At 38.3% G+C, this 21,520-nt stretch overlaps 1 protein-coding gene across 2 annotated transcripts in view; it reads right to left on the bottom strand.

Annotated features, from left to right (window-relative positions):
• Positions 1–88: 88 nt before the first annotated feature.
• Positions 89–21,520, bottom strand: part of NAA15 (N-alpha-acetyltransferase 15, NatA auxiliary subunit) — a 67,756-nt gene continuing 46,324 nt past the window's right edge. The window contains exons 14-20 of one of the 2 annotated variants that reach the window (XM_037058497.1): positions 20,404–20,617; positions 16,666–16,859; positions 12,251–12,359; positions 10,250–10,348; positions 5,657–5,800; positions 4,773–4,870; positions 89–2,822 (exon numbers count right to left, since the gene is read on the bottom strand). In XM_037058497.1, the coding sequence (XP_036914392.1) occupies positions 2,622–2,822; positions 4,773–4,870; positions 5,657–5,800; positions 10,250–10,348; positions 12,251–12,359; positions 16,666–16,859; positions 20,404–20,617 (1,059 nt within the window). In that variant the 3' untranslated portion in view covers positions 89–2,621. Of the gene's footprint in view, positions 2,823–4,772; positions 4,871–5,656; positions 5,804–10,249; positions 10,349–12,250; positions 12,360–16,665; positions 16,860–20,403; positions 20,618–21,520 lie in introns of both variants that reach the window. The other variant, XM_037058496.1, reaches the window with a different exon arrangement.

Here is a 21,520-nt window from a genome sequence, read left to right on the forward strand (position 1 = left end):
ATGTAAGATTCAACTATCTAAATTAAAACTGAGTAAACTTAACCTATTCAGGTTTTAATTTTTAACTGAGAAATGACAAGAGGAGTAATACGAAGGAACACAAAAAGAACTTTACTTTCCTATGTTAATACAAGTCGAGGGAACCCTTTCTTCTCAAAGGGTTGATAACACCAGTTCTCTCAGCAAGACATAAGGCACTTGTTTAGATTACAACATGACTGCGTTTTCTTTCCCACTTGTTTCTCTAACCCTGCCCCACCCCCCACAGCATCATTTGGAATTTATAATAGAGTGAACGAGGCAAATGTGAGGGGACCCAGGTGACACTACTCAGGGCACAACAGTACAGTACAGTGTGTTAGGGTGATGTCTGGACATAAAATGGACCCTGTCAAGGTCCCCTGGCACCAGACAACGTATCCACTATCAAGTAAACCTGAAAGAAAATATTTATTCAATAGTTCCAGTAAAACCGGGTTGGAATACAACATACGTGGGAGGAATTTAGCTCCTCACGGTGGCATCTGCATCGAGAGTTCTGAGTACTTATGACATTCATTCTAAGACAATCTACACCATCTGAACATTGTCAAGACAAATATATGGATTTCATTGCAGTGCACAGTAGCGTCCGAACGTGACTCACACACGCCCCCTACCGGACGGCCGGTGCCTCCTCGACACCTCACCTGTGGCGGAGGTAGCAGTAGTTCTTTCCCAGCAGCAAGAACTTCCGTTGCCAACTGTACGAGTTGAGTTGGAAAAAAAGTTGGGTCTTTCATTTCTCCATCTGTTAAGATGTTCCTGAGACAGGGCCAGTTAATAAACATAACAAAGCACTGGAGTTCGGTTGGTACTTTTCTTTGTATCACTGGATTCTTAGACTGGGATGCGAAATGCAGGAGTGTACTACGAAAGGCTGAGCTTGGCAACACCACCCACTCAGTGAAAGGATCGGGTCTTCTTTAGGATACCCTTTCCACCAAGTACTACAAAAAGGTTCACTGTATGCACAACTGATTCATTTTACTGGTCTTACTCGCTCAAATCTTGCAAAACCCAGTGAGAACCTTGAGCAAGAGGCTAGTTCTCAGTGTATGGGTTTAACACTTTAAGGCTCATTTTTCTCAATCAAAATAGCAGTTCTCAGTTTTCCTTTCAAATGATTAATTACAAATTCATAGGACCTGCCATCCCAGCCCTCAGTGACGTCTCCGCGCAGGAGCAGCCCTAGCCTGCACTGTGCAGCTCCCTGGCGCCGGCACCAGACTGCCCTGCAGAAGCTCCGCCTGCACTAGCCCACCAGCATGCTACACCACCTCTGGCTTGCACCTCTGTTTCCACCTGTGTGTTTTCACAGAAGCCCAACACAGATTCGTTGAAATATTCACACAACTGTTTTTCAAAACAATTTATTGCATCATATTTGGTACCTCATGTTTGACAACAAAAAGGAAATTACATCTGTAACTGCAGGAAAAAGAAGCTGGTCTGTTATTGAAAAAAAAAATCTTGGGCCCTTTAAAAATTACAAAGTCTTGGGCTTGCCTGAAACAACTGAGCAAGAAATATATTCTTAGAAATGTAGGGCTTCAAGTATTACAAACCTGTGACACTGTGGAAAAATTCCAGAGGTATCTAAACTGCAGCACTTTTTTCTGCATATCGTGAACAAGGCCTGCTGAGGTTTTTAACTATTAGTCTCTTGATCAGTCATAGAATGGTAGTCAGGAGTTCTGCTCTGTAACTTCAAGCCACGGTAGATTTCCTTTTTTCACTCTGTGGTGAAAAAATTCACGCTTGCTAATTAGTTGGTGCCACATCACAGTGCATTTGGTTCTTGCATTACAGTTTTAACAAGTTTGGCCAAAACAATGCTGAAAGGTTTGCATTGTTATTTTAGTTCTTCAAGTTTAAGTTAAAATTGAGATTGTTCCAACTGGTTCCTTCGGTTAAAAACTGTGGTACAAGAACACCAAACTGATCATGTACAGTGAATTTTGAAAACACAGCGTACTGAACACCCTCTAGGTTTCTTAGAATTCTGCTTGGTATCTATATGTCCCAGCTTCTACAACCACCAAGCATGTGTTGTAGGTTTCTCTGTAAATAGTGATTCACATTTGCATACTTCCTATGGCCAGAATCAACCCCGCAACAAAACCAGTCAGATGCTAAAGCCCCAACAACTCTTTGTGCTCAGTGAAAGAATCCAGTGCTAAAACAGCATTTATGCTGTCTGAGATATAGTAAAATCTCACAAGACAAATTTAAAGTAATATTTCTGCCACACACCTGCTTTGTTAGCTGTAACAGCCTCCAGATTTTATAAATTAGTTTAAAAACATGGGGGGGTAGGTAGGAAGAGGACAGGTATCTTTTTTTAACCCCTCAATTTTAGCAGCTTTTAATTTTTTAAGAAACTGAACCTATATCCTGTAATATGTTAGGTTATTTTATACATACTTTTTCAGCAGGATAAAAACGTAAAACACTATTTGAAGGCAAAAACATTTACTCTTCTCATTCTGTGTAAGTCAGAGCAATGCAGCAGGTGCGTGACAAAAATATTATATACTAGATATGGTCCAAAGTCAATCCATTTGCTTGTTTAATGATGTTCAAATTTCATTGGCCAGTTCTTCCGTTTCTGCAGAACTATCTCCATTAACTGTGATCTTCATATCCTCTTCATATCCAGGAGGCATAAAAGCCAAAGCATAAGGGAAAAGCTTATGACAATTTGCTCTATACACTTCAGCAGCTTCTTTACAGTCTCCTAGGCTACCGTCACACAAGGCTTCTAATACCTCCATACATGTCTAAAAGAAAGAAGAAAGGTGATGTTACAGCCCATCCAAAAGAAAAGTTACTACTGTGAATCTGACATTTTTGTTATCAACAGCTTTCTGAAATAACAGGCCAGTGCACATATTTAGGATAAACAAGAGCATTTCCCCCCATATATATATTCCATTAGAATTTGTTTCTTCAGAATTGCAGGGTTTATACGAAGGATGACTGTTCAAGCAGTGCCAGGATTAAGGCTGGGCAAGCAAGGGGTACAGGGAGCTACACAGAAAGAGAAGCTCACTTTCAGCAAGTGTTGGCACCGAGGCGACAGCCTGGCCTCAGCCTAGTCTGGCCCTGTATATAAATGTCAAAATTTACATGCCAATGTCAATTACTGCACTTAAGTATTCAAACTAAAGAGAACCCTAAGGTATGTCCAATAACTAAGCAGGAACGTTTCCAACACAAAGGGCATGTATGCACTAAAAAAAAAAGAAAAAGAAAGGGTGCTCTTGAAAATTGGTAATTCTTCCACCCAAACCCCTAAGTATGTATGCTTCTCTTATTTCTAAATGATTCCTGTTGACGTGGATTTCTCATGTTTTCTTCATCTTTTCACCTGGAAGACACTATGTAGCTTCCAGATATGTAACAAACTACACACTTGCCTTAGAAAGGTTCTAATCTAAATGTTGTGTTCATCAGTACCCAGCGAGTCTAATTTTTCCTTAACCATATTTCCTTCACGTGCAAGTAAAGGAAAATATTTAACTCTCTTTCAGCAAGTGTTTCTTTTTTTTTAATCTGGCCGACCATCACACAAGGTAACTGGTCCTTTGTTTTTAGTCTAAACTAGAATCTGTATTTCACAACATGCCCCTATTATCTTTTTAAGGTTTAAAAAAATTTTTTTTAAACATTGATATTTTAGAGAGAGAGGAAGGTAGAGAGAGAAATATCAGATTGTTGTTCCACTTACTTATGCATTCATTGGTTGACTCATCATGCGCCCTGACCAGGGATCGAACCTGCAACCTTGTCATATAAGAGGACTCTAACTACCTACACTATAGATGTCTCTACCCTTACTATCTTTTACTCTACTCAATCTTGTTATATTACAAACTATAAAATGAGCATCAAAATTCAACCTGTGGTAAATGCATCTTAAATGTCAGAATCTTGAGACCACTGATTGCTCAGAAATGTAAGATATAAATTGAAATCCATTAACCATGAAATGTATATATGATTTTACCACAACAATTTTTTTGAAGATTTTATTTATTTTTAGAGAGAGGGATAGAAATATCAATGTATGAGAGAAACACCTATCAGTTGCCTCTTGCACACCCCAAAAAAGGTAATCTGGCCTGCAACTCAGATGGTGTGTCCTGACTGCGGACTGAACCAGCGACCTTTGGGCTTGTGGAACAATGCCTAAGCCACTGAGCCATACCAGTCAGGACCTCAAGCATATTTCTAAAAAAATTATTGTAAATGCCCTGGCTGGTGTAGCTCAGTGGATTGAGTGTGGGCTTGCAAACCACACAATTGTGGTTCGATTCCCGGTTGGGGCACATGCCTGGGTTGCAGGCCAGGTCCCCAGTAGGGGACACATGAGAGGCAGCCACACACTGATGTTTCTCTCCCACTCTTTCTCCTTCCCATCCCTATCTCTAAAAATAAATAAATAAAATATATATATTAAAAATTATTGTAAATAATAAATGTGAAACCAGTTACTAAACACCAACGATGTTTAGTAAGGTACTCAACGATGCGTGTGTGCAACACATGGTCCTAAATAAAGCTAAGATAAGGTCAGGTTTCTGACAAGGATTCAAGGATTCATACCGGCCTAAAGAATGGTACGAATAAATAACAAAAATATCATTTGTGACAGTTGTTCTCTTGATGCAAACAGAAACAAACACTTGTCGGGTATTCGTACAACGCAGGTATGAGAAACTCTTTACCTGGAGATTTCTGTTAGTGAGGGATTCGTCGAGTGTTGTTGCCAACTCTACAGCTCGCTTCTGACTGGAAGGGTCTAAATAATATACCATTTTGGCAGCTACATGAGAAGAAAGAAAATCCCTTTTATCTCAAGGTGAAACCAGCACATTATCCTCCATCCATTTAATGATAAAATGCAAGGTATACATGCACACAAGAGTGTGGTACTTTTAGGGGAAAAGTAAGAACAGCTTTTTGAAACAGTTATTTTTTTAAAAATTCTGAGAGAGTAGACCAGAAATAGCCTAACTTTCCAAGCTAAGAAAATGATTAAGGAAATAAAGACTACAAAGAAATGCAAATATTCTAATATGTCTTTGTATGGCAGGACCATGGATAGTCTTCTTTCTAAAATGAGCGTGATTTGGGGTTTAGGGGAATACCCAACCTTGATACTATGAGCCAAAAATCTGAATTCCGAACTCCACAGAGGCATACAAAGCTGCTGGGTTTCTTAGCCAGGTGTTCTGAAAGTGCCCTAAACCACCCCTCCCAACTCGTCCATCAGGTCCTGCTTTATCTGCAGGACTCTGACCGATGACCCTTGCCCAGGAGATGGTCTCAGGTGTTTAGCCCTGTCAGGTCTGCACTCTTACATAAACATGAGACAGGGAAGACAACAGTCTACATCTGAGTGAATTTTAAGAGCACGGTGATGCGAGCAAGAAACAGAAATGGAAAACTGTATAGGAAGTGTATTTAAGCTTCCTGTTTCCATGGTTTAATTTCCCTGGTGACACGTACACGCTGCCTCTTCCATGTGAAAAATGTGTGATAATGTTGCTGACCCATGAAAGTAAAAGCTGAAGCTGTGTTAGGCAGCCAAGGGCAGAACAGAGATTACCTGACAATCGGTGTGGCAATGAGTCGGAATTCCTTTTCAGAAAAGTCTCATTGAAATTGTTCGGATTTGTTGCTCCAAAAAGACGATTCATTTCTTGTGTTAATACTGTTCTAACGGTTTCAGGTAAATTTTTACTTTCACTCACTGCTGAACAAATGAAAAAACAAACCCCATGAGCAGTTAGAAAGTTGATAGGTTGATAAAGTTGGCAGGAGTTAAAAAATTATCTACTGAATGAGACCAATGAGACTGAGCAATTAAATACAAATACTAGACACATCTACATATCATTTAACACTGAAAGAGCTTCCCTCGGTAAACTCACAGAATTTCAATTTAAATGTGTCAGTAAAGCAATCTAACGACTTTCTAAAGGCACTCAAAGACATTCCTTTGACAGATGGATTCACTTCCAGAAAAAAACAGAAAGTGACATACATGGCAAAAGATGCAGGTCCACTGCTTTACAAACTCCTAGCTGTTGCCCTCACCAACTTTAAAGGGGGTCTGCAAAGCAGGGGCTTGACACCTACCTGGCAGTAATGTCATAGCAAGCAGTACTGCCAAAGACAAGAGAATTTTTCTCACCATCTCCATCTCCCTCTCCCCACAAGTAAGGGATTACAACAAGCTCATTGATATTATAAGGAGACATGGTTGACTTCATTAACCTTTATTTTCACGTAACCTTTATTACGTGAACTGAGCTACCACGACCTATATAATCAACTCCAAAGGAGCACCAAAATATTATTCTGTAATGAATACACTGCAGCCATCACAGTCCCAGGTCTTGAGATTTGGAGATAGAAAGCTGACCACCACCTCTGTGGACACCTCTCTAAACTGCACCCGAGTCATGCTCTGTTTCACTGCAGGTGGACCCCAGCGACATTGCAGGTTGGGTTCCAGACCACCGCAATAAAGCAAGTATCGCAGTAAAGGGAGTCACAAATTTTTTTGGCTTTCAATACATATAAAATTATGTTTGTACTATACTGTAGTCTACTAAGTGTGCAACATTATATCTAAAAAGACAATGCACCTACCTTAATTTAAAAATGTTATTGCTAAAATATGCTAACCATCACATGAACCAGTTGAAAAAATGTACTCAACGCAGGGTTGCCACAAACCTTTAGTTTATGACAAACTGCAGAATTTGCGAAGTACAATACAGCAAACCACAAAAAAAAAAAAAAAAAAAAAGGTACGCTTGGGTATAGAGAGACAGTCTGGGCCTTTGAGCCAGACAGACCTGGGCATAGATCTCAGCTCAGACAAATCATAACCTCTCTGAACCTATTTCCTAATCTATAAAACTGAGGTGACATCCAAGACAGAAGGATCACAGCAAGGAAAGGCTAAATTTAAAAGAACTAATTATATAACAGATACTTAATAAATTGTAGTTAACTGTGTTGTCGCAGATTGAAAACATAAATTTCTCTTTGATTAGGAACTATGGTGGTAGCTTTCGAGCTCTGCCTGCAGGCAACCAAGTATGTGTGCTCTGATGAATATGTATCCGTCATAATCAATTATGTGCAGCTTAAGTTACACAAAATACTGATCCTTAGGATGTGCAACACATGATGGTATTTTCAACTCTACCTTTATTCTAAGGTTTCAAATGCTGGTAATGACCCACTAAATTGCTTTCCTTGTTTCAGCACTACCTCACTACCCTAAGTTAGAAAACACTCTACAAGATTGCTGACTGATAGCCCTGGCTGATGTAGCTCAGTGGACTGAACACGGGCCTGCGAACCAGGCAATCGCGGTTCGATTCCCAGTCAGGGCACATGCCTGGCAGGCCAGTTCCCGGCAGGGGACACACTAGAGGCAACCATACATTGATGTTTCTCTCCCTCTCTCCTTCCCTTCCCCTCTAAAGATAAATAAATAAAATCCTTAAAAAAAAAAAAAAAAGATTGCTGACTGAGTTAATTGACTGATATGCCCTATGTTGGTTATGGTTAAACAGCATTATTTCCTCTATCACTCTACAGAACTGGGTGGTCCAAATAAATGAGCTACTGGTCAAAGAATTTAGTTTCACTGCCTTTATGGCTATACTTTCAACTTGGTTTAAATCTTTTAGTATACTCATGTGGCTTTTTAAAAAGATTTTATTTATTTATCTTTAGAGGGAAAGGGAAGGAGAGAGGGAGAGAAATATTAATGTATGGTTGCTTCTCATGGGTCCCCTCCTGGGAACAGGCCTGCAACCCAGGCATGTGCCCTGACTGGGAATCGAACCGCGATCATCTGGTTCTACAAGCCCACACTCAATCCACTGAGCTACATCAGCCAGGAGTATACTCATGTTCTTAACACAGCTATTAAGCAGTCTACCCAATTTCTTGAAGGCTTTTTGAAGACACAATGCATCTTTGTCAGTACAAATTAGAACTGCTTTCACTACTTAAATCTGTTAAAATAAGGATCTCTTTGTAAATCTCTTTTTTGACAATGTCTGAACACCCAGAGAAACGGGAGTAGCTAACATGCACTTTAATTTTCTGAAACAGCTGTTGCAATAGTCACATGTTCATCAGTCCACCCACTCATTATAAGCAAATACATTTAGAAATGCCACTTTTAATTTGCATTTTTAAAAAAAGTCTCTAACTCCACAGCACTTATCCGTATTGCTACCTTTCAGGGAAGAACTGATTGTATAAAAACAGTGTATCTTGCTTTTGAAAATAGTTTACATGAGCCCTGGCTGGTGTAGCTCAGTGGATTGAGTGCGGGCCTGCAAACCACACAATCGCGGTTCGATTCCCAGTCAGGGAACATGCCTGGGTTGCAGGCCAGTTCCCTGCAGGCCAACTCCGAGCAGGGGACGCACGAAAGGCAACCATACATTGATGTCTCTTTCCCTCTCTCCTTCCCTACCCCTCTAAAGATAAATAAATAAAATCTTAAAAAAAATAGTTTACATGTATTCTCTCTTAACTGAAAGTAGATTAAAACTGTTATTTTTAGCCTTAATATTTTGACTCATGGTTTCACAGGTTTGTTTTTTTTAATATAAGAGACTAAAAAGAAACAATTTTCTCTAAATACAGCACTCCTTGTATTTTGTGTAATGTAGCTGTATTATTACTTTATGGATTTAAAGGTTGAGGAAAAACATTTCTATGATTCAGTTTCTATAACAGGAATGATTTCTTTGACAAGCATAAGTATAATTTAAATAATGTTTTACTTTACCTTAGAAGACTAAACAATATTCTCAATTGGGACAATTTAGCAATTTTCAAAACAATGACTGGGATACCTGGTTTAATCTCATTATTTCTTTTCTTTTCTTAAGGTTTTATTTATTTATTTTTAGAGCGAGAAGAATGGAAAGAAATAGAGAGGGAGAGAAACATTAATGTGTAGTTACCTCTCACATGGCCCCCATTAGGGACCTGGCCCCAGGCATGTGCCCTGACTGGGAATCAAACTGGCAACCCTTTGGTCCGTAGCCCATGCTCAGTCCACTGAGCTACACACCAGCCAGGGTTAATCTCATTATTTTTATATAATGTATGAACTCATATAGGCCTGAGTATTTAGCCATGAGATAACTAATTTAGTAGTTGTTCTACTAAAAATTCTATCTCTCCTTCTACAGTCACTTGAAAATCAAAACAACACTATGACTTGACTATAGGAAATACTGTCTCACCTCAGAGCTCCTGCAATATGAAGAAAGGTGTGAAGATCTGGGCTCTCACCCCTCGTTCATTACTAATTACTCATGTTACCTTGAATAAATAAGGTCATCTTTAAGAGTCTCAAATTTCTCAACTATAAAATGAGATGTAATTAGCATGAAATTCCATCTTTCATTCTCTAAACTTCTGTACTTCTACTTCACATTAAAACTAACATATGGAGCCCTGGCTGGTGTAGCTCAGTGGATTGAGCGCAGGCCTGCGAACCAGACGATCGCGGTTCGATTCCCAGTCAGGGCACATGCCTGGGTTGCAGGCCAGTTCCCAGCAGGGGACTCACGAGAGGCAACCATACATTGATATTTCTCTCCTTCTCTCCTTCCCCTTTCCCTCTAAAGATAAATAAATAAAATCTAAAAAAAGAAAAAAAAAGAAATAATGTATGGAATCTTGTCAAAATATTTGAAAAGTGCAAGTGATTGTTTTAATGCTCTTTTTAACTTATATTTAGCAACAAAATTTTTATTGACTCAAAGAACTGTGCTAAAGACAGATAAATAAGGAGATAACCAGTCAACTTCAAAGAGATTCATCCATTTTAGAACAATTTACTAAGAAGCTTACCATAATAAAATGACTCAAAATTTCAACTTACATGTAACTTTTTAAAACAGAAGTAAAAGTGAGTCTCAAGTATTTGGACTGAATAATTCCGTATCAATATTAGGTAACATTTCTAGCCTTAAAAAACAAAGATCTTCAACACGAAGACAAGAGCCCTGCTTTTCCTCTCAGCTAATTTAATATGCAACAGGTTTAAAAAATTGAGTTTATGATGATAACCTTGTACAGATCAACTTATACAGTCACCGTCAACTACTGTAATCAAATACTTAAGAAATGGAAAACAAAAACATACCAGTACTAAAGAGTCGAATCATACACTCATGAAGCCAGGGATGACTAGAATCAATAGCAAATGCCCTCTTTACTGATTGTAGCATCAAAAGAAACTTTTCTATAAAAAGAAAAAGTAAGATACATATTTTATCATTTGATGAAATAAAATGCCCTCCTTTGAAGGACTAAGTAAGACCTTACAAACAGAAAAACTAATTTATAGTCAATCATATCTGAACTACAAAGCGTATGACTGAAGCAAATAATTTCCTCAGATTAGCAACATTAGCTGCTATTTTCCACACAACACTTTTAAAGAAAAACGGTTTCATGAAGCATAAAAAGTTTAGATAGCATTCCATAGTATTTAAACAAACAAATCTGCAGCTATTTCATTTCCTAACCTTCTTTGATCAAAATAAAGGGTTTTTCTTGAGAAACCTTCATTGTTTATAGACTTAAACGATCTCCTTTCTTCCAGGTCCTGCTGTGGGTCGTGGTTTGTCTCCTAGCTGACTCTCCTTCTCGGGGCAACTTCTCTTGCAGGAGGTCAAGTGTTCAGTGATGCTCCAACCCCCTGCTGCCCAGCAGTCCACCCACAGCCCCGTGGCCCCAAGCTTTAGCAGTGCTCCCCTCATCAAACGGAAACCTCTGCCAGAATACCCACTGCACTTCTATCGTCTGGGACTACTCTCTCTGTTAAGGCTTCCCTAACTCGGTATCATTTTCCAAATATCAAAGTTCAAAACCCCAGGCTTCTCCGATGCTTTCTTTCCCTCTCCCCTTACCCCCAACACTCAGAAAGCTAAGAGCGCAGCCGTGCCCTCTGCCACGACCATTTCACTCCACTCCAGCGGGCTGCCAGTGCGGGCCCTCCAGCTAGAAGGCGAGTGAGGAGGATTTAGATCACTCTTCCCCGCTTCAAGCAGAACACAGTTTACATTTTGTATTTCGGGACCGATTTAAGAGTATTTGTCAAAAAATGGAGTTGTGGTAACTATGGTTAAAAGTTCAAAATTACTGGACTATTTGTTAAACTTATTTTCCAAATTGTAACACAATCACTGTGGAAAATAGAAAATATTCTACTCAAATTCCACCACGAAATAATCAAGTTTCCTTCTGATCTATTTCTTCCTGGCCACTCTTCTATTTACATACACATCTAAGTAGCTCATTTCAATGAAAATCGAACTGTAGTTCTATATCCTACTTTCAAAATGTGATATGGCAACCTTTCTCCAACATTATAAATTACTTTTGATAAGTGTGATTTTTAACCAGTACTCTACAGAGGCACCATTTTATTCAATCTCCTTCAGTAGGACAGTTACACTGTTTGGAGCACAACTTTCTATTGGACCCTACTGACCAGTTTTTCTTCCCTTTAATGCATACCACCTTAATGACAAACTTTCCCCCCCAATGAACCACTGGATAACACCAATACCATAAAATCTAACTATCTACTTATACACAGTATAAGCATTCTAAGCCCGGCAACCAAGACCCTTCATTTATATTTTACCTGGGCCTGAGCCAACCTCAACATTATCTACACGCACTTCTATTTTCTTAACAAAACCTCCTCCCTTATATGCATCCTTTCTTTTAGAAATATGATCCATCCTTGAAGATACACCTCAATTATCACATCATTTATTTTTAACAATAGCTAATAACAGCTTACATTTATTAACGCTTACTGTGTACCAGACACTATTCTCACCTCTAATGTACTAACCAATTTTATACACACATGCATACGGTAGTTACTATATCTGACCCTAATCCTAGTTATGTATGTATACATATTATTGATTTTAATGTCCTAGAAGAGATAATCATATTATTGTAGCTTGCCACAACATTTTGTGCATAGCAGACATTTCTGTGAGGAAGCTGAATTGGCATTTGCCAAAAAAAATCCTACAGTAGTTAAGGCTATCGGAGTTAGGAGACTATGTCTAGGAAATACAGTGATCAATTTTGTCAGGGCCACTATACCCTAATTGCCTACCTTTCCTAAAGTAAATCTCAAAGGCAAAAAGATGAGTTTCTATCTTGTTCTTCACCAAGTTCTTCAACGGTGTTAAAAATTTAATAGCTTCTTCCAATGGAGTTTCAACCTAACGAAAATAAAAGATATTATACAAACGGAAACAATTTGGGGGAGGATGCTGACTGTTACTCTTTCTATTAAAAAACAATTTTGGGGGGGGTAAAAATCACTTACCCGTCACCCAGGAATAACTGTCATATTTAAAATCCCCAAAACCTAAAGAAGGGAGATTTTGAACTCGAACTCTTCACTGGTTTTTAACCACAGAGATTACATTATCCCTAGACACTATCCAACAAGTAAGGAAGAAGGTACAAAAAAAAACAGGGAAAGAAAGCCAGTAAGAGGAGCAGGTGAGATACCTGGAGGAGGGGCAGAGGGGAGATGTGAAAGAGCGTTGGAGGGGAAGGAAGAGAACTGTGGGGATCATTACAGAATGAGTGAATGCTTTTTTTTAAATTCTAGCAAAGTGCATATAATTAAGCTATTGAAAAAAGGTACAATATCCATTCTGTCTTGCTTTGTTCCACTACAAATTCTACAGAAATCCGTATTATTCAAATGCTGTATTAATGGTGAGATGGCGTTTCAAAAGATTTATGTTTACAAAACCTGTCTCCACCACCTTTTAGTAATTATATGAATGTCATCAATTACATGCTTGTAATCACTGCCAGGCAGGTATAATGTCTACCACAGAACCATGCTACTGTTACGTTCGTAATCCGAGTACGAAGTCAAACCCCTGCCCTTCGAACGGGGTGAGGGCAGAGGACACCCCACATTTACCAGAGGGGCCCTGAGTGCCGGGGTTCTGTAGCTGCCTTCCCTCACCCAAGAGGCAGGAGCGTGGGTTTGCCCTACCTGCTGCACATGCATCTGCCAGCACAGCGATCGCTTTCGCCAACAAAGACTAGCCAAGGGCATTCTCCCACGGCATTTCAAAATAAAACGTAAAGCAGTAAAGTGTTATCTTACGGGATTTACATAGCATGGAGAGCCACAGGCATTATTATTATTTTTCTAATCCTCACCCGAAGACATGCTTACTGATTTTAGAAAGAGGGAGAGGGAAGGAGAGAGAAAGCGAGAGAAACATGGAAGTGACAAGCACCCATCAGCTGCCTCTTGTACACACCCGGAGCAGGGAACAAATCCACAACCCAGGCATGTGCCTGACCGAGAAGGGAAACTAGGACCTTTTGGTTTATGGGACAATGCTCCAATCCAGCCACACTGACCAGACTTGCGTTATCCTGAAGGATACATGCTCTAAACCAGGAATCGATACATGGCACTGCTTCTCTCACAGCTATAGATACCAAGACATAAAGGAGAAAATAAGGGTCCTCATAAGTATGCCTTTCTCACACATTTGTAAATATTTTACTTTTTTCTTTTTTTAAAGACTTTATTAATCTTTAGAGGGGAAGGGAAGGAGAGAAGGAGAGAAACATCAATGTATGGTTGCCCCTCGTGCATCCCCTGCTGGGAACTGGCCTGCAACCCAGGCATGTGCCCTGACTGGGAATCGAACCTCAATCCTTTGGTTTGCAGGCCCGTGCTCAATCCACTGAGCTACACCAGCCAGGGCAATATTTTACTTCTTATTTCCACAATCCTAAGTTCTACTGAGTTAGGATTTGTGGTATATGGTAGAAAAACATCTACCAGGGAAAGGCAAAGAACTGGAAACAAATGGTGCCACCCATCTCTATCTTTTCATGACTCTAGGGGTAGAGATGGAAATGAAGGTCACTTAGATATGGCTATTAAAGAATGCAAATGAATGTAGGGAATTTGAATGAACACAAGCATTTTACTAACTGAAGTCATCTCAGTTGGGGTCCTATGTTCACTGAGTGGAGTAATGGATGAAATTCCCAGTATTATGCATATTCTTTTGTCTCTCTCTCTCACACACGCACACACACACACAAATCCTGGCCTGGCTGGTGTAGCTCAGTGGATTGAGTGCCAGTCTGCAAACCAAAGGGTCGCTGGTTCAATTCCCAGTCAGGGCACATGCCTGGGTTGCAGGTAAGGCCCCCAGGAGGGGTTGCACGAGAAGCAACCACACACTGAAGTGCCTCTCTCTCTCTGCTTCTCCCTCCCTTCCCTCTCTAAAACTGTAGACAAAAAAAAATCCTGTCAAAGATTTGAATTTACTTAAATAAACGTAGAATGGAACTATATTGATGAGCAAGGTAAGACATGTGCAAGGATAGTTTTTAACTTATTAATTTATAAACTAACCTGAAATCTAATCCATGTTAAGACATGTCGTACAGGAGTACATCTCCCTACACTCCCAGCATGGTGACAAAAAGGTTACGGCTATTAAACCTTACATAGACAGAATACTAAAGCCTCATTCCCCTGGATGGGGGAGGACAAATCCAGCTCAGAAGGATGTGACTGAAGGCAAGGGGGGACACAAGAGGGACGGTCCCCGAGGAAACATAAATAAATACCAACTACTACCTCGGGATAAGCTAGAGAAACAAGCACAGCATCAACCAAGGTGCTTCAGATTTTATACTGTTAACTCAGTATTAAACTAACTACGCCTCTTCCTATTTTCCTTTTCTCCTTAACTGGAATCACTTCAGGAAAGCTTTTATTTACGTTATACATATTATCCTAAACTCACCATTTACACATGCTGAAATACAGGATCACAAAAGAAAGAAGAAAAAAAAAAGAGTACAGATTATAGGTCCAGACTTGGCAAGTGGCTTTCAAAGTGGCCTTCAGTGTCATTGCTGGTTGCAATGGCCTGATGCAACTTGGCCTTGCCACCACACTGAGGCTACGGGTAAATGTGGATGCTATGAGATGAGGGGCATCTTGGAGGCAGTTACCCTAGGAAGGGTGTTATGGGCCTAACAGGTAAGAACAGTACATACTGAAGAGCAGTCCATGAAACTAGGTGTCTTCCATTAGGCTTCTTCCAAATAAAGCACTTTCTATTAAGTGTTGTTTTGTTCTGAGATTCTGTAATCCTCTAGCTCCAAAGATTAGGCTACAACTGGATACTGGGCCCAAATGCAGGCATTACAGCCTTGACACAAGAAAAAACGAAGAAAAAACGGACTGTATAAAGAAGCCTGGTATTAAATCCTGCTCTGTGGGGCTACTTGGTCCAAACAGATCCACTCCTTTACAATCTATAATGCAAGACATGAAGTGTAACAAAGGAGAAAGTCATTCAGGAAAGCCCTAGGGTAGACAGAAAGCATGGGGAAAGGACAGTGGTGGTAGGGAGTCTGGCATGTCACAAAGAAAGCTGTGGCATAAAGACAGAAGAGCCAGAAGTCAGTGTTATCTGAAAAGCTTTGCAACTCTCCATGAAACCTGAAAGTTCAATTTTCTCTACTAATCTCACTTCCCTGTATAGTTTTCCAATTAACTTCCCAAAACAATAAAGCTAGTATCTTTTTTTCCTAGAAAATATACAATTATTTGTGAAAAGATGTCAATATATCCTTGTAAAATCCAAGCTAGATTTCTCTATGGTGCTTAAATAGCAATAATGCTATGAGATAGGACTGTCCACTTTTTTGGTGTAATTCTAAAACTGTTTTTCAACTCTATTTGTTAGGTGTTATAATTTTGCTTAGTCATACACATTCAGTGATTTCTGAATTTTTAGTTATTAGTAAAACTGAAACTGAACCTAAGGCAATGTCATTATTTATATTGCTTTAACATAGTAAATTATGCAGTTATTTTTACATGGAGTAGGAAGATGTCAAGAGTCGTAAGAGAAACTGCCTAGGTATGTTTCATGTGACAATATCTTTTCTTGATCTCAGCTTAAGGTATTAAATAGTAAAGTCCAATAGAGAGATACTGTAAACTGACAACATGGGTAAGTGAAAGATACACTTACAGAACTCACTTTTTAACAAGTGAGTGTCTACATAAAAACTTGCCTAGATACAAACACATACATTTTACCACTTATAACAGACACTACCTTCTAATTTACACATAGATTTTCTCTAGCCCTAACATCTCTGCCTAGGAGGGACTTTTTCCTCATCCCATTTTACAGATGAGAAAAACATCAGAGAGGTTAGACACAGTGTCCAAGACACACAGTGAAGTGTAGGAGCTGTCGACCCAGATCAGAATGACTCAAAAGCCAAAACTTTTCACTACACCAATTGTAGGTTAGTCTGGATCAGGATCGTTATTTCAAGTTTTAAACCTGCATTGCAATTTTAAAAAAAGAAAAAGAAAGCCTAAAACTAAAATGATTTTTCACTTTAAAATCTGTAATCAAACTGGTTAACTAAGAAAACATAAAATGACAAGAGCTGGTCACAAAATTATACTCAGCTCTGCTGAACACCAGTCTCAAGTACCTTGGCCAGTTTTTCGGGGATAAGCTCCTCTTTTGGACCTCCAATTTCCTCATCATCATCATCCTTCTTCTTCTTCTGATTTCTCTGTTGCTTTTCTTTTTCTGCATTTTTTTTCTCTTCTTCTATCTGGGCTTTCTTTTGAGCTCTTCTTTGTTTATTACGTAGCTTCTTTAGTTCTTTGTCAGACATGTTTGCTGTAGGCAATAAGTTATTAATTAATAAAATTATAAGCATGTTGAACAGATGAGTAATGACCAATTACTACCAAATATTCCCATACAAATTCCCATAAAAATACTTTATTATGTGTTCACATGCCAATGTGTGCCTAGCCTTTAAATGATTCCACATTTGATAGAAAGCCCAGAAACCTGTTAAAAAAATGTCTGAGAACAGACGGAGCCATGGTGCTGTAACCACGGCAGAGCACAAAAGTATACGAGCTCCTACAGCAATATCAACCTACTCACTACTATAGGAATATGATGAGCTTTGAACCGTGCTTTGAACCATGCTTTCTCCTATTTATGCCGTCTCTAACCTTGTCAAACGGTTATTCCCTCTTCACTCTGTACTACCAATATGCCTCATATACAGCATGGGGCAAAAGTAGGTTTACACTGGTTCATATGGAAAGCAATACAATAATTATTAAATAATAAAAGAAGAATAAACTATTTCACGCACTCACTACCCTAAACCCACTTCTGCCCCCACTCCTGGCCTATATTTTGCACGGCACAAAACTTGCCACATACATCTGTTTCCAGTTTAGACTGTGAGCAACCTGGTGGAAGAGATCCTGTCTTATTTGTATTGTCAGGGCCTAGCGGCATACCAAAACACACAGAGAACACTAAATATTTGTTGGTGAAATAATGAATAACCAAATGGTAAATTAAAACTTTGACATTAAACATCAACAACCTCCCTTGAGGTCGAACACGTAGAACACCTCAAAAAACTGGAAATCAGACCACCATGCCCACAACCCACACATTCCTTTGTCACCATTTAGTCCATGATAAAATTGACATTTCAACTTTAAAATAACCACTAGGTTCTTACATTCCCTGGTCATATAAGGGAATATAAGAACCTAGTTAAGACACAGCGTTGAGGAGTCTATTTGAGGGTAAAAAAAGCCACTTGCCACCTCCTATCACACACAAAAACCAATTCTAGATGATTAAAAAGGCCAAATGTAAAAATAACAAAGCACATATCTTAAGAAAACACAGAAGATATTTATTAAATATATTTTAAAATTTTAAGTAGAAAAACCCTTCTAAGGGAGACCCAGAAGCCATTAAAGAATAAACACATTTTTATTTCAGAAAATTAACCCTTTTATGTAATGAAAGATACCCACCATAAATATAGGTGAGACCTAGATGACAAGAAGGTAATATTCGCAATACATAAACAAGGACTAGAGTCCTGAACACGTATAGAACTTGTACAAATCAAGAGGCTGAAAGTAAAATAGACAAAGGACATGAACAGCCAGCTCACAAAAGAAACCTAAGGGTCACATGAAAACATATGCAGATGCTCCATTCTTAATTATCTAGAAATTATAAATTAGGTATTTCCCCCCAAATAACAAAAAAGTAAAGAAGGAGTAATTTTTGTTCTTAGCAAGAAAGTAAAATAAAGACAACCTCAACACAGTGTTGGTGGCGATAAAAACTGATAAACCTTTTACGGAAAGCAATCTGGCACTACATCAAATTCTCTTTGACCCAGCAATGTCCACTTCTAATAGTCCACACTAAATAAAAAAGTGCATAATGATGTACAATGACATTTACTATAGCACCGTAAAGGTGAAAAAAGAAACCCACACAGATTCCTACATAGCCACTAGAATGATTACCATGATAATAAGCTGCATCCAGATTTGGAGCAGTACTATGAAATGAAAAAGTATACGTTGCAACAGTGGGTATATTATCATCCATTTATTTTCTTTAGAGTAAAGAAAATAAAGGTAAACTAAACAACTACAAGGAACCACCCTGCAATGTGCGTATCAAGTATACATACAGATAAAACTCTAAAAACTGTAACTGTGTACAAAGGAAACTGAACGTTCCATAGGGATAACCTTTAGAAAGAAGATAAATAACCTTTGGGGAACAAAAAAGTGAAAGGGTATTTTCATATTTGCAGAGTATTTTTCGGAATTGTTTCAACGCTGTATACTTAGAGTTAGTTATGTATTATTTATATAATATGAGGCAGAAGAGGAAGACAGGAAGTGTGAACAAAAGGGTAAACAAGAAAAGCCAGAGGATTTCAGTTCCCAGCTTCAACCGCAAAACTGTCCTGTAGAATCTTACTGGCATTTTCTTTCTACTTCAAGAAAAAGTAATAGGTAGTGACAGATTCAAGTGAAATCTGTACAAGGATTTCAATGTGTGACCTTACAGAGTTGTAAACTAGTCTTGGCTAACAGGAAGTAACACTTAATAACAAATTAACAATAACAACAACAAAAGAAGTCCAAAGATACTCAGCGGGAGGAAGGATGAACAAAGCAACCAACCCTAACAATAGAAGAGGAATAAATTTAGGACTGAAGAAAAAATCAGACACACTTTTTATGCCCCAACTCCTGTAACATGTTTGTCATGAGTCACAAAATATTTGGACATACAGTCAATTCATATCCTTCTACACGCTTAGATCCCTTTCATTCTGAGATTCTTTCCCAAACAATTATCTAAGAAAGATCTCTCCCTACATACCCAGACACCCTGCTGTAAAAACAGCATGTTAAAAACTGGTCAATGGGTAAGTCTTGCCCTGGCTCAGTTGGGCTGAAGTGTCATCCCATATGCCAAAAGGTTGTGGGTTCAATCCCCAGTTGGGACGCATACAGTAGGCAAACTGATCTCTCTCAAATCAATAAATATATCCTTGGGTGAGGATTTACAAAAAAAGAAAAAGAAAAAAAAAAGAAAGATAAGTCACTGGGCAATTTTACTAGCTTAATTCCAAGGTGGCTTTTAATGTTCAAGCAATATTCATCTTTTAGTAGGTTAATTATAAATTATTATTACAAAGAATAATAACTAGATATACTGGCAGCCAACACTAACATAGAATGACAACATTAATTATACAGCTAGCAATTTATACTACTGGAACTAGACAATTATAGTATTGGGTAAACCAGTTACTAAATGTAATAATACTCACGAAACTGAACTTCTTAAAAGTTAAAGACTGGTTACGAATTAAATTCTTACTAAACTTGAAAGTATACAGTAAATGGTACATTTCTTTCGATACTTAGAGAAATTCACAAAATGGCTGCCATCATTTTCTAAGTATGTATACAGTCATCCCTCAGTATCCTCAGGGGATTGGTTCCAAGATCCCCCCAGACACCAAAATCCAAGGATGCTGAAGTCCCTTATATAACAGAGTCTTTGCATACAGGATAACAGCAGGGCATGACTACATTTCACTTCATTTGCATGGACTCAGTTTAGTGCTTGGCCCATGGCAAATTCACGTTTCACTATTTGAAACTTTCTGGGATCTGGCCCCCATTACTTTCAATCCATGGTTGGTTGAATCCAAACATGCAAAACCCACAGATGTGAAGGGCTGATGAACTTATCATCTCAAAAGGTACTTAACGAAATACTCCGGAAAAATCTACACACAAAAACATTACACATACACGTACCATAGCAAACAGTAAGACATCTTTGTATATTATACCTGTATCAGCTTCATGTTCTTTATTCTCATCTGTAAGGGGGTTGTCATGAAGCTTCAAATAGATTTCTATGGCAATTCTTGCTGCCTTGAAGTAGAATGGATGCTGCCGAAGTACATCTTCTAGTTTCAGTAAGTCCACATACGATCTAAGGGTAATCTTCCTCATACAGTACGTATGAAAGTCAAACTGGTCATCAGTGATTTCTATAAAATGCTAATAAAATTGTCTTTTTTATTATACTAAGTATAGCAATGCCAAAGAAAACTATAAATATCAAAGCCTTGGAATTACTTGTGTCCTAGGCATAAAAAAATTAGTAAAATAAAGTAAAAAATTACAATCACCCAATATAAATACCTTGCATATCAAGTAAGTAAATACAACTGGCTATCACCTAGCACAGTAGATGGCATCACAAGGAACCGAATTATTTGTTAAATGAAAAGAAAACACAATACTTTAAACATACATTTATTCCTTCCTTAATCATACTCAAATAAAGCTATCAAGAGAAATCAAACATAATTTATTAGTATATACAATGTGTTTATTAGCAATACAGTGGATTTACACATTATACATTGTTTTTATATTTGGGGCGATTTGCAAAGTATTATAATATGTAGTATTTGGTGATTTTTCTCATGTTACAAATCTGAATCTTATGCAATGGTAATGCTGGTATGTAGAAATCAATTAGCAAGTAGGTCAAGCAACCAGAAAGTAACAATTCAATTAAGCCCTGGAGTTCTTTACTTAACAACAAAACAAGCATGAAATTATATAAACTATTATCTGGGAAAAACACAAAAACAAATCAAAAGTAAAGAGAATTAAAAAAAGAATTTATCAAAAAAATGAAGAATTACACAGGCTACAGAAATATTATAAAAAAGCTTCAAAGGTCCTATCTTATAAATATCAAGGTACATGACACCACTAATCAAATTACAACTAACAGATTTCTAGGACAATTTAATGAACTCTTTTGCACGTGTTACTAAGGAAACAGCAGCTAACTGAAAGAAACATTAAAAAAAAATCAGTGAAAACCTAAGAAAGATACAAGCTTTCTATAAAGACTTTACATGAATTCTTGCAGGAAGAGTAGACAAT

Source organism: Sturnira hondurensis, unplaced genomic scaffold, assembly GCF_014824575.4.
Source record: "Sturnira hondurensis isolate 20B ecotype Veracruz unplaced genomic scaffold, ASM1482457v3 Scaffold0010128, whole genome shotgun sequence".
In the NCBI taxonomy this organism is placed as follows: Eukaryota; Metazoa; Chordata; class Mammalia; order Chiroptera; family Phyllostomidae; genus Sturnira; species Sturnira hondurensis.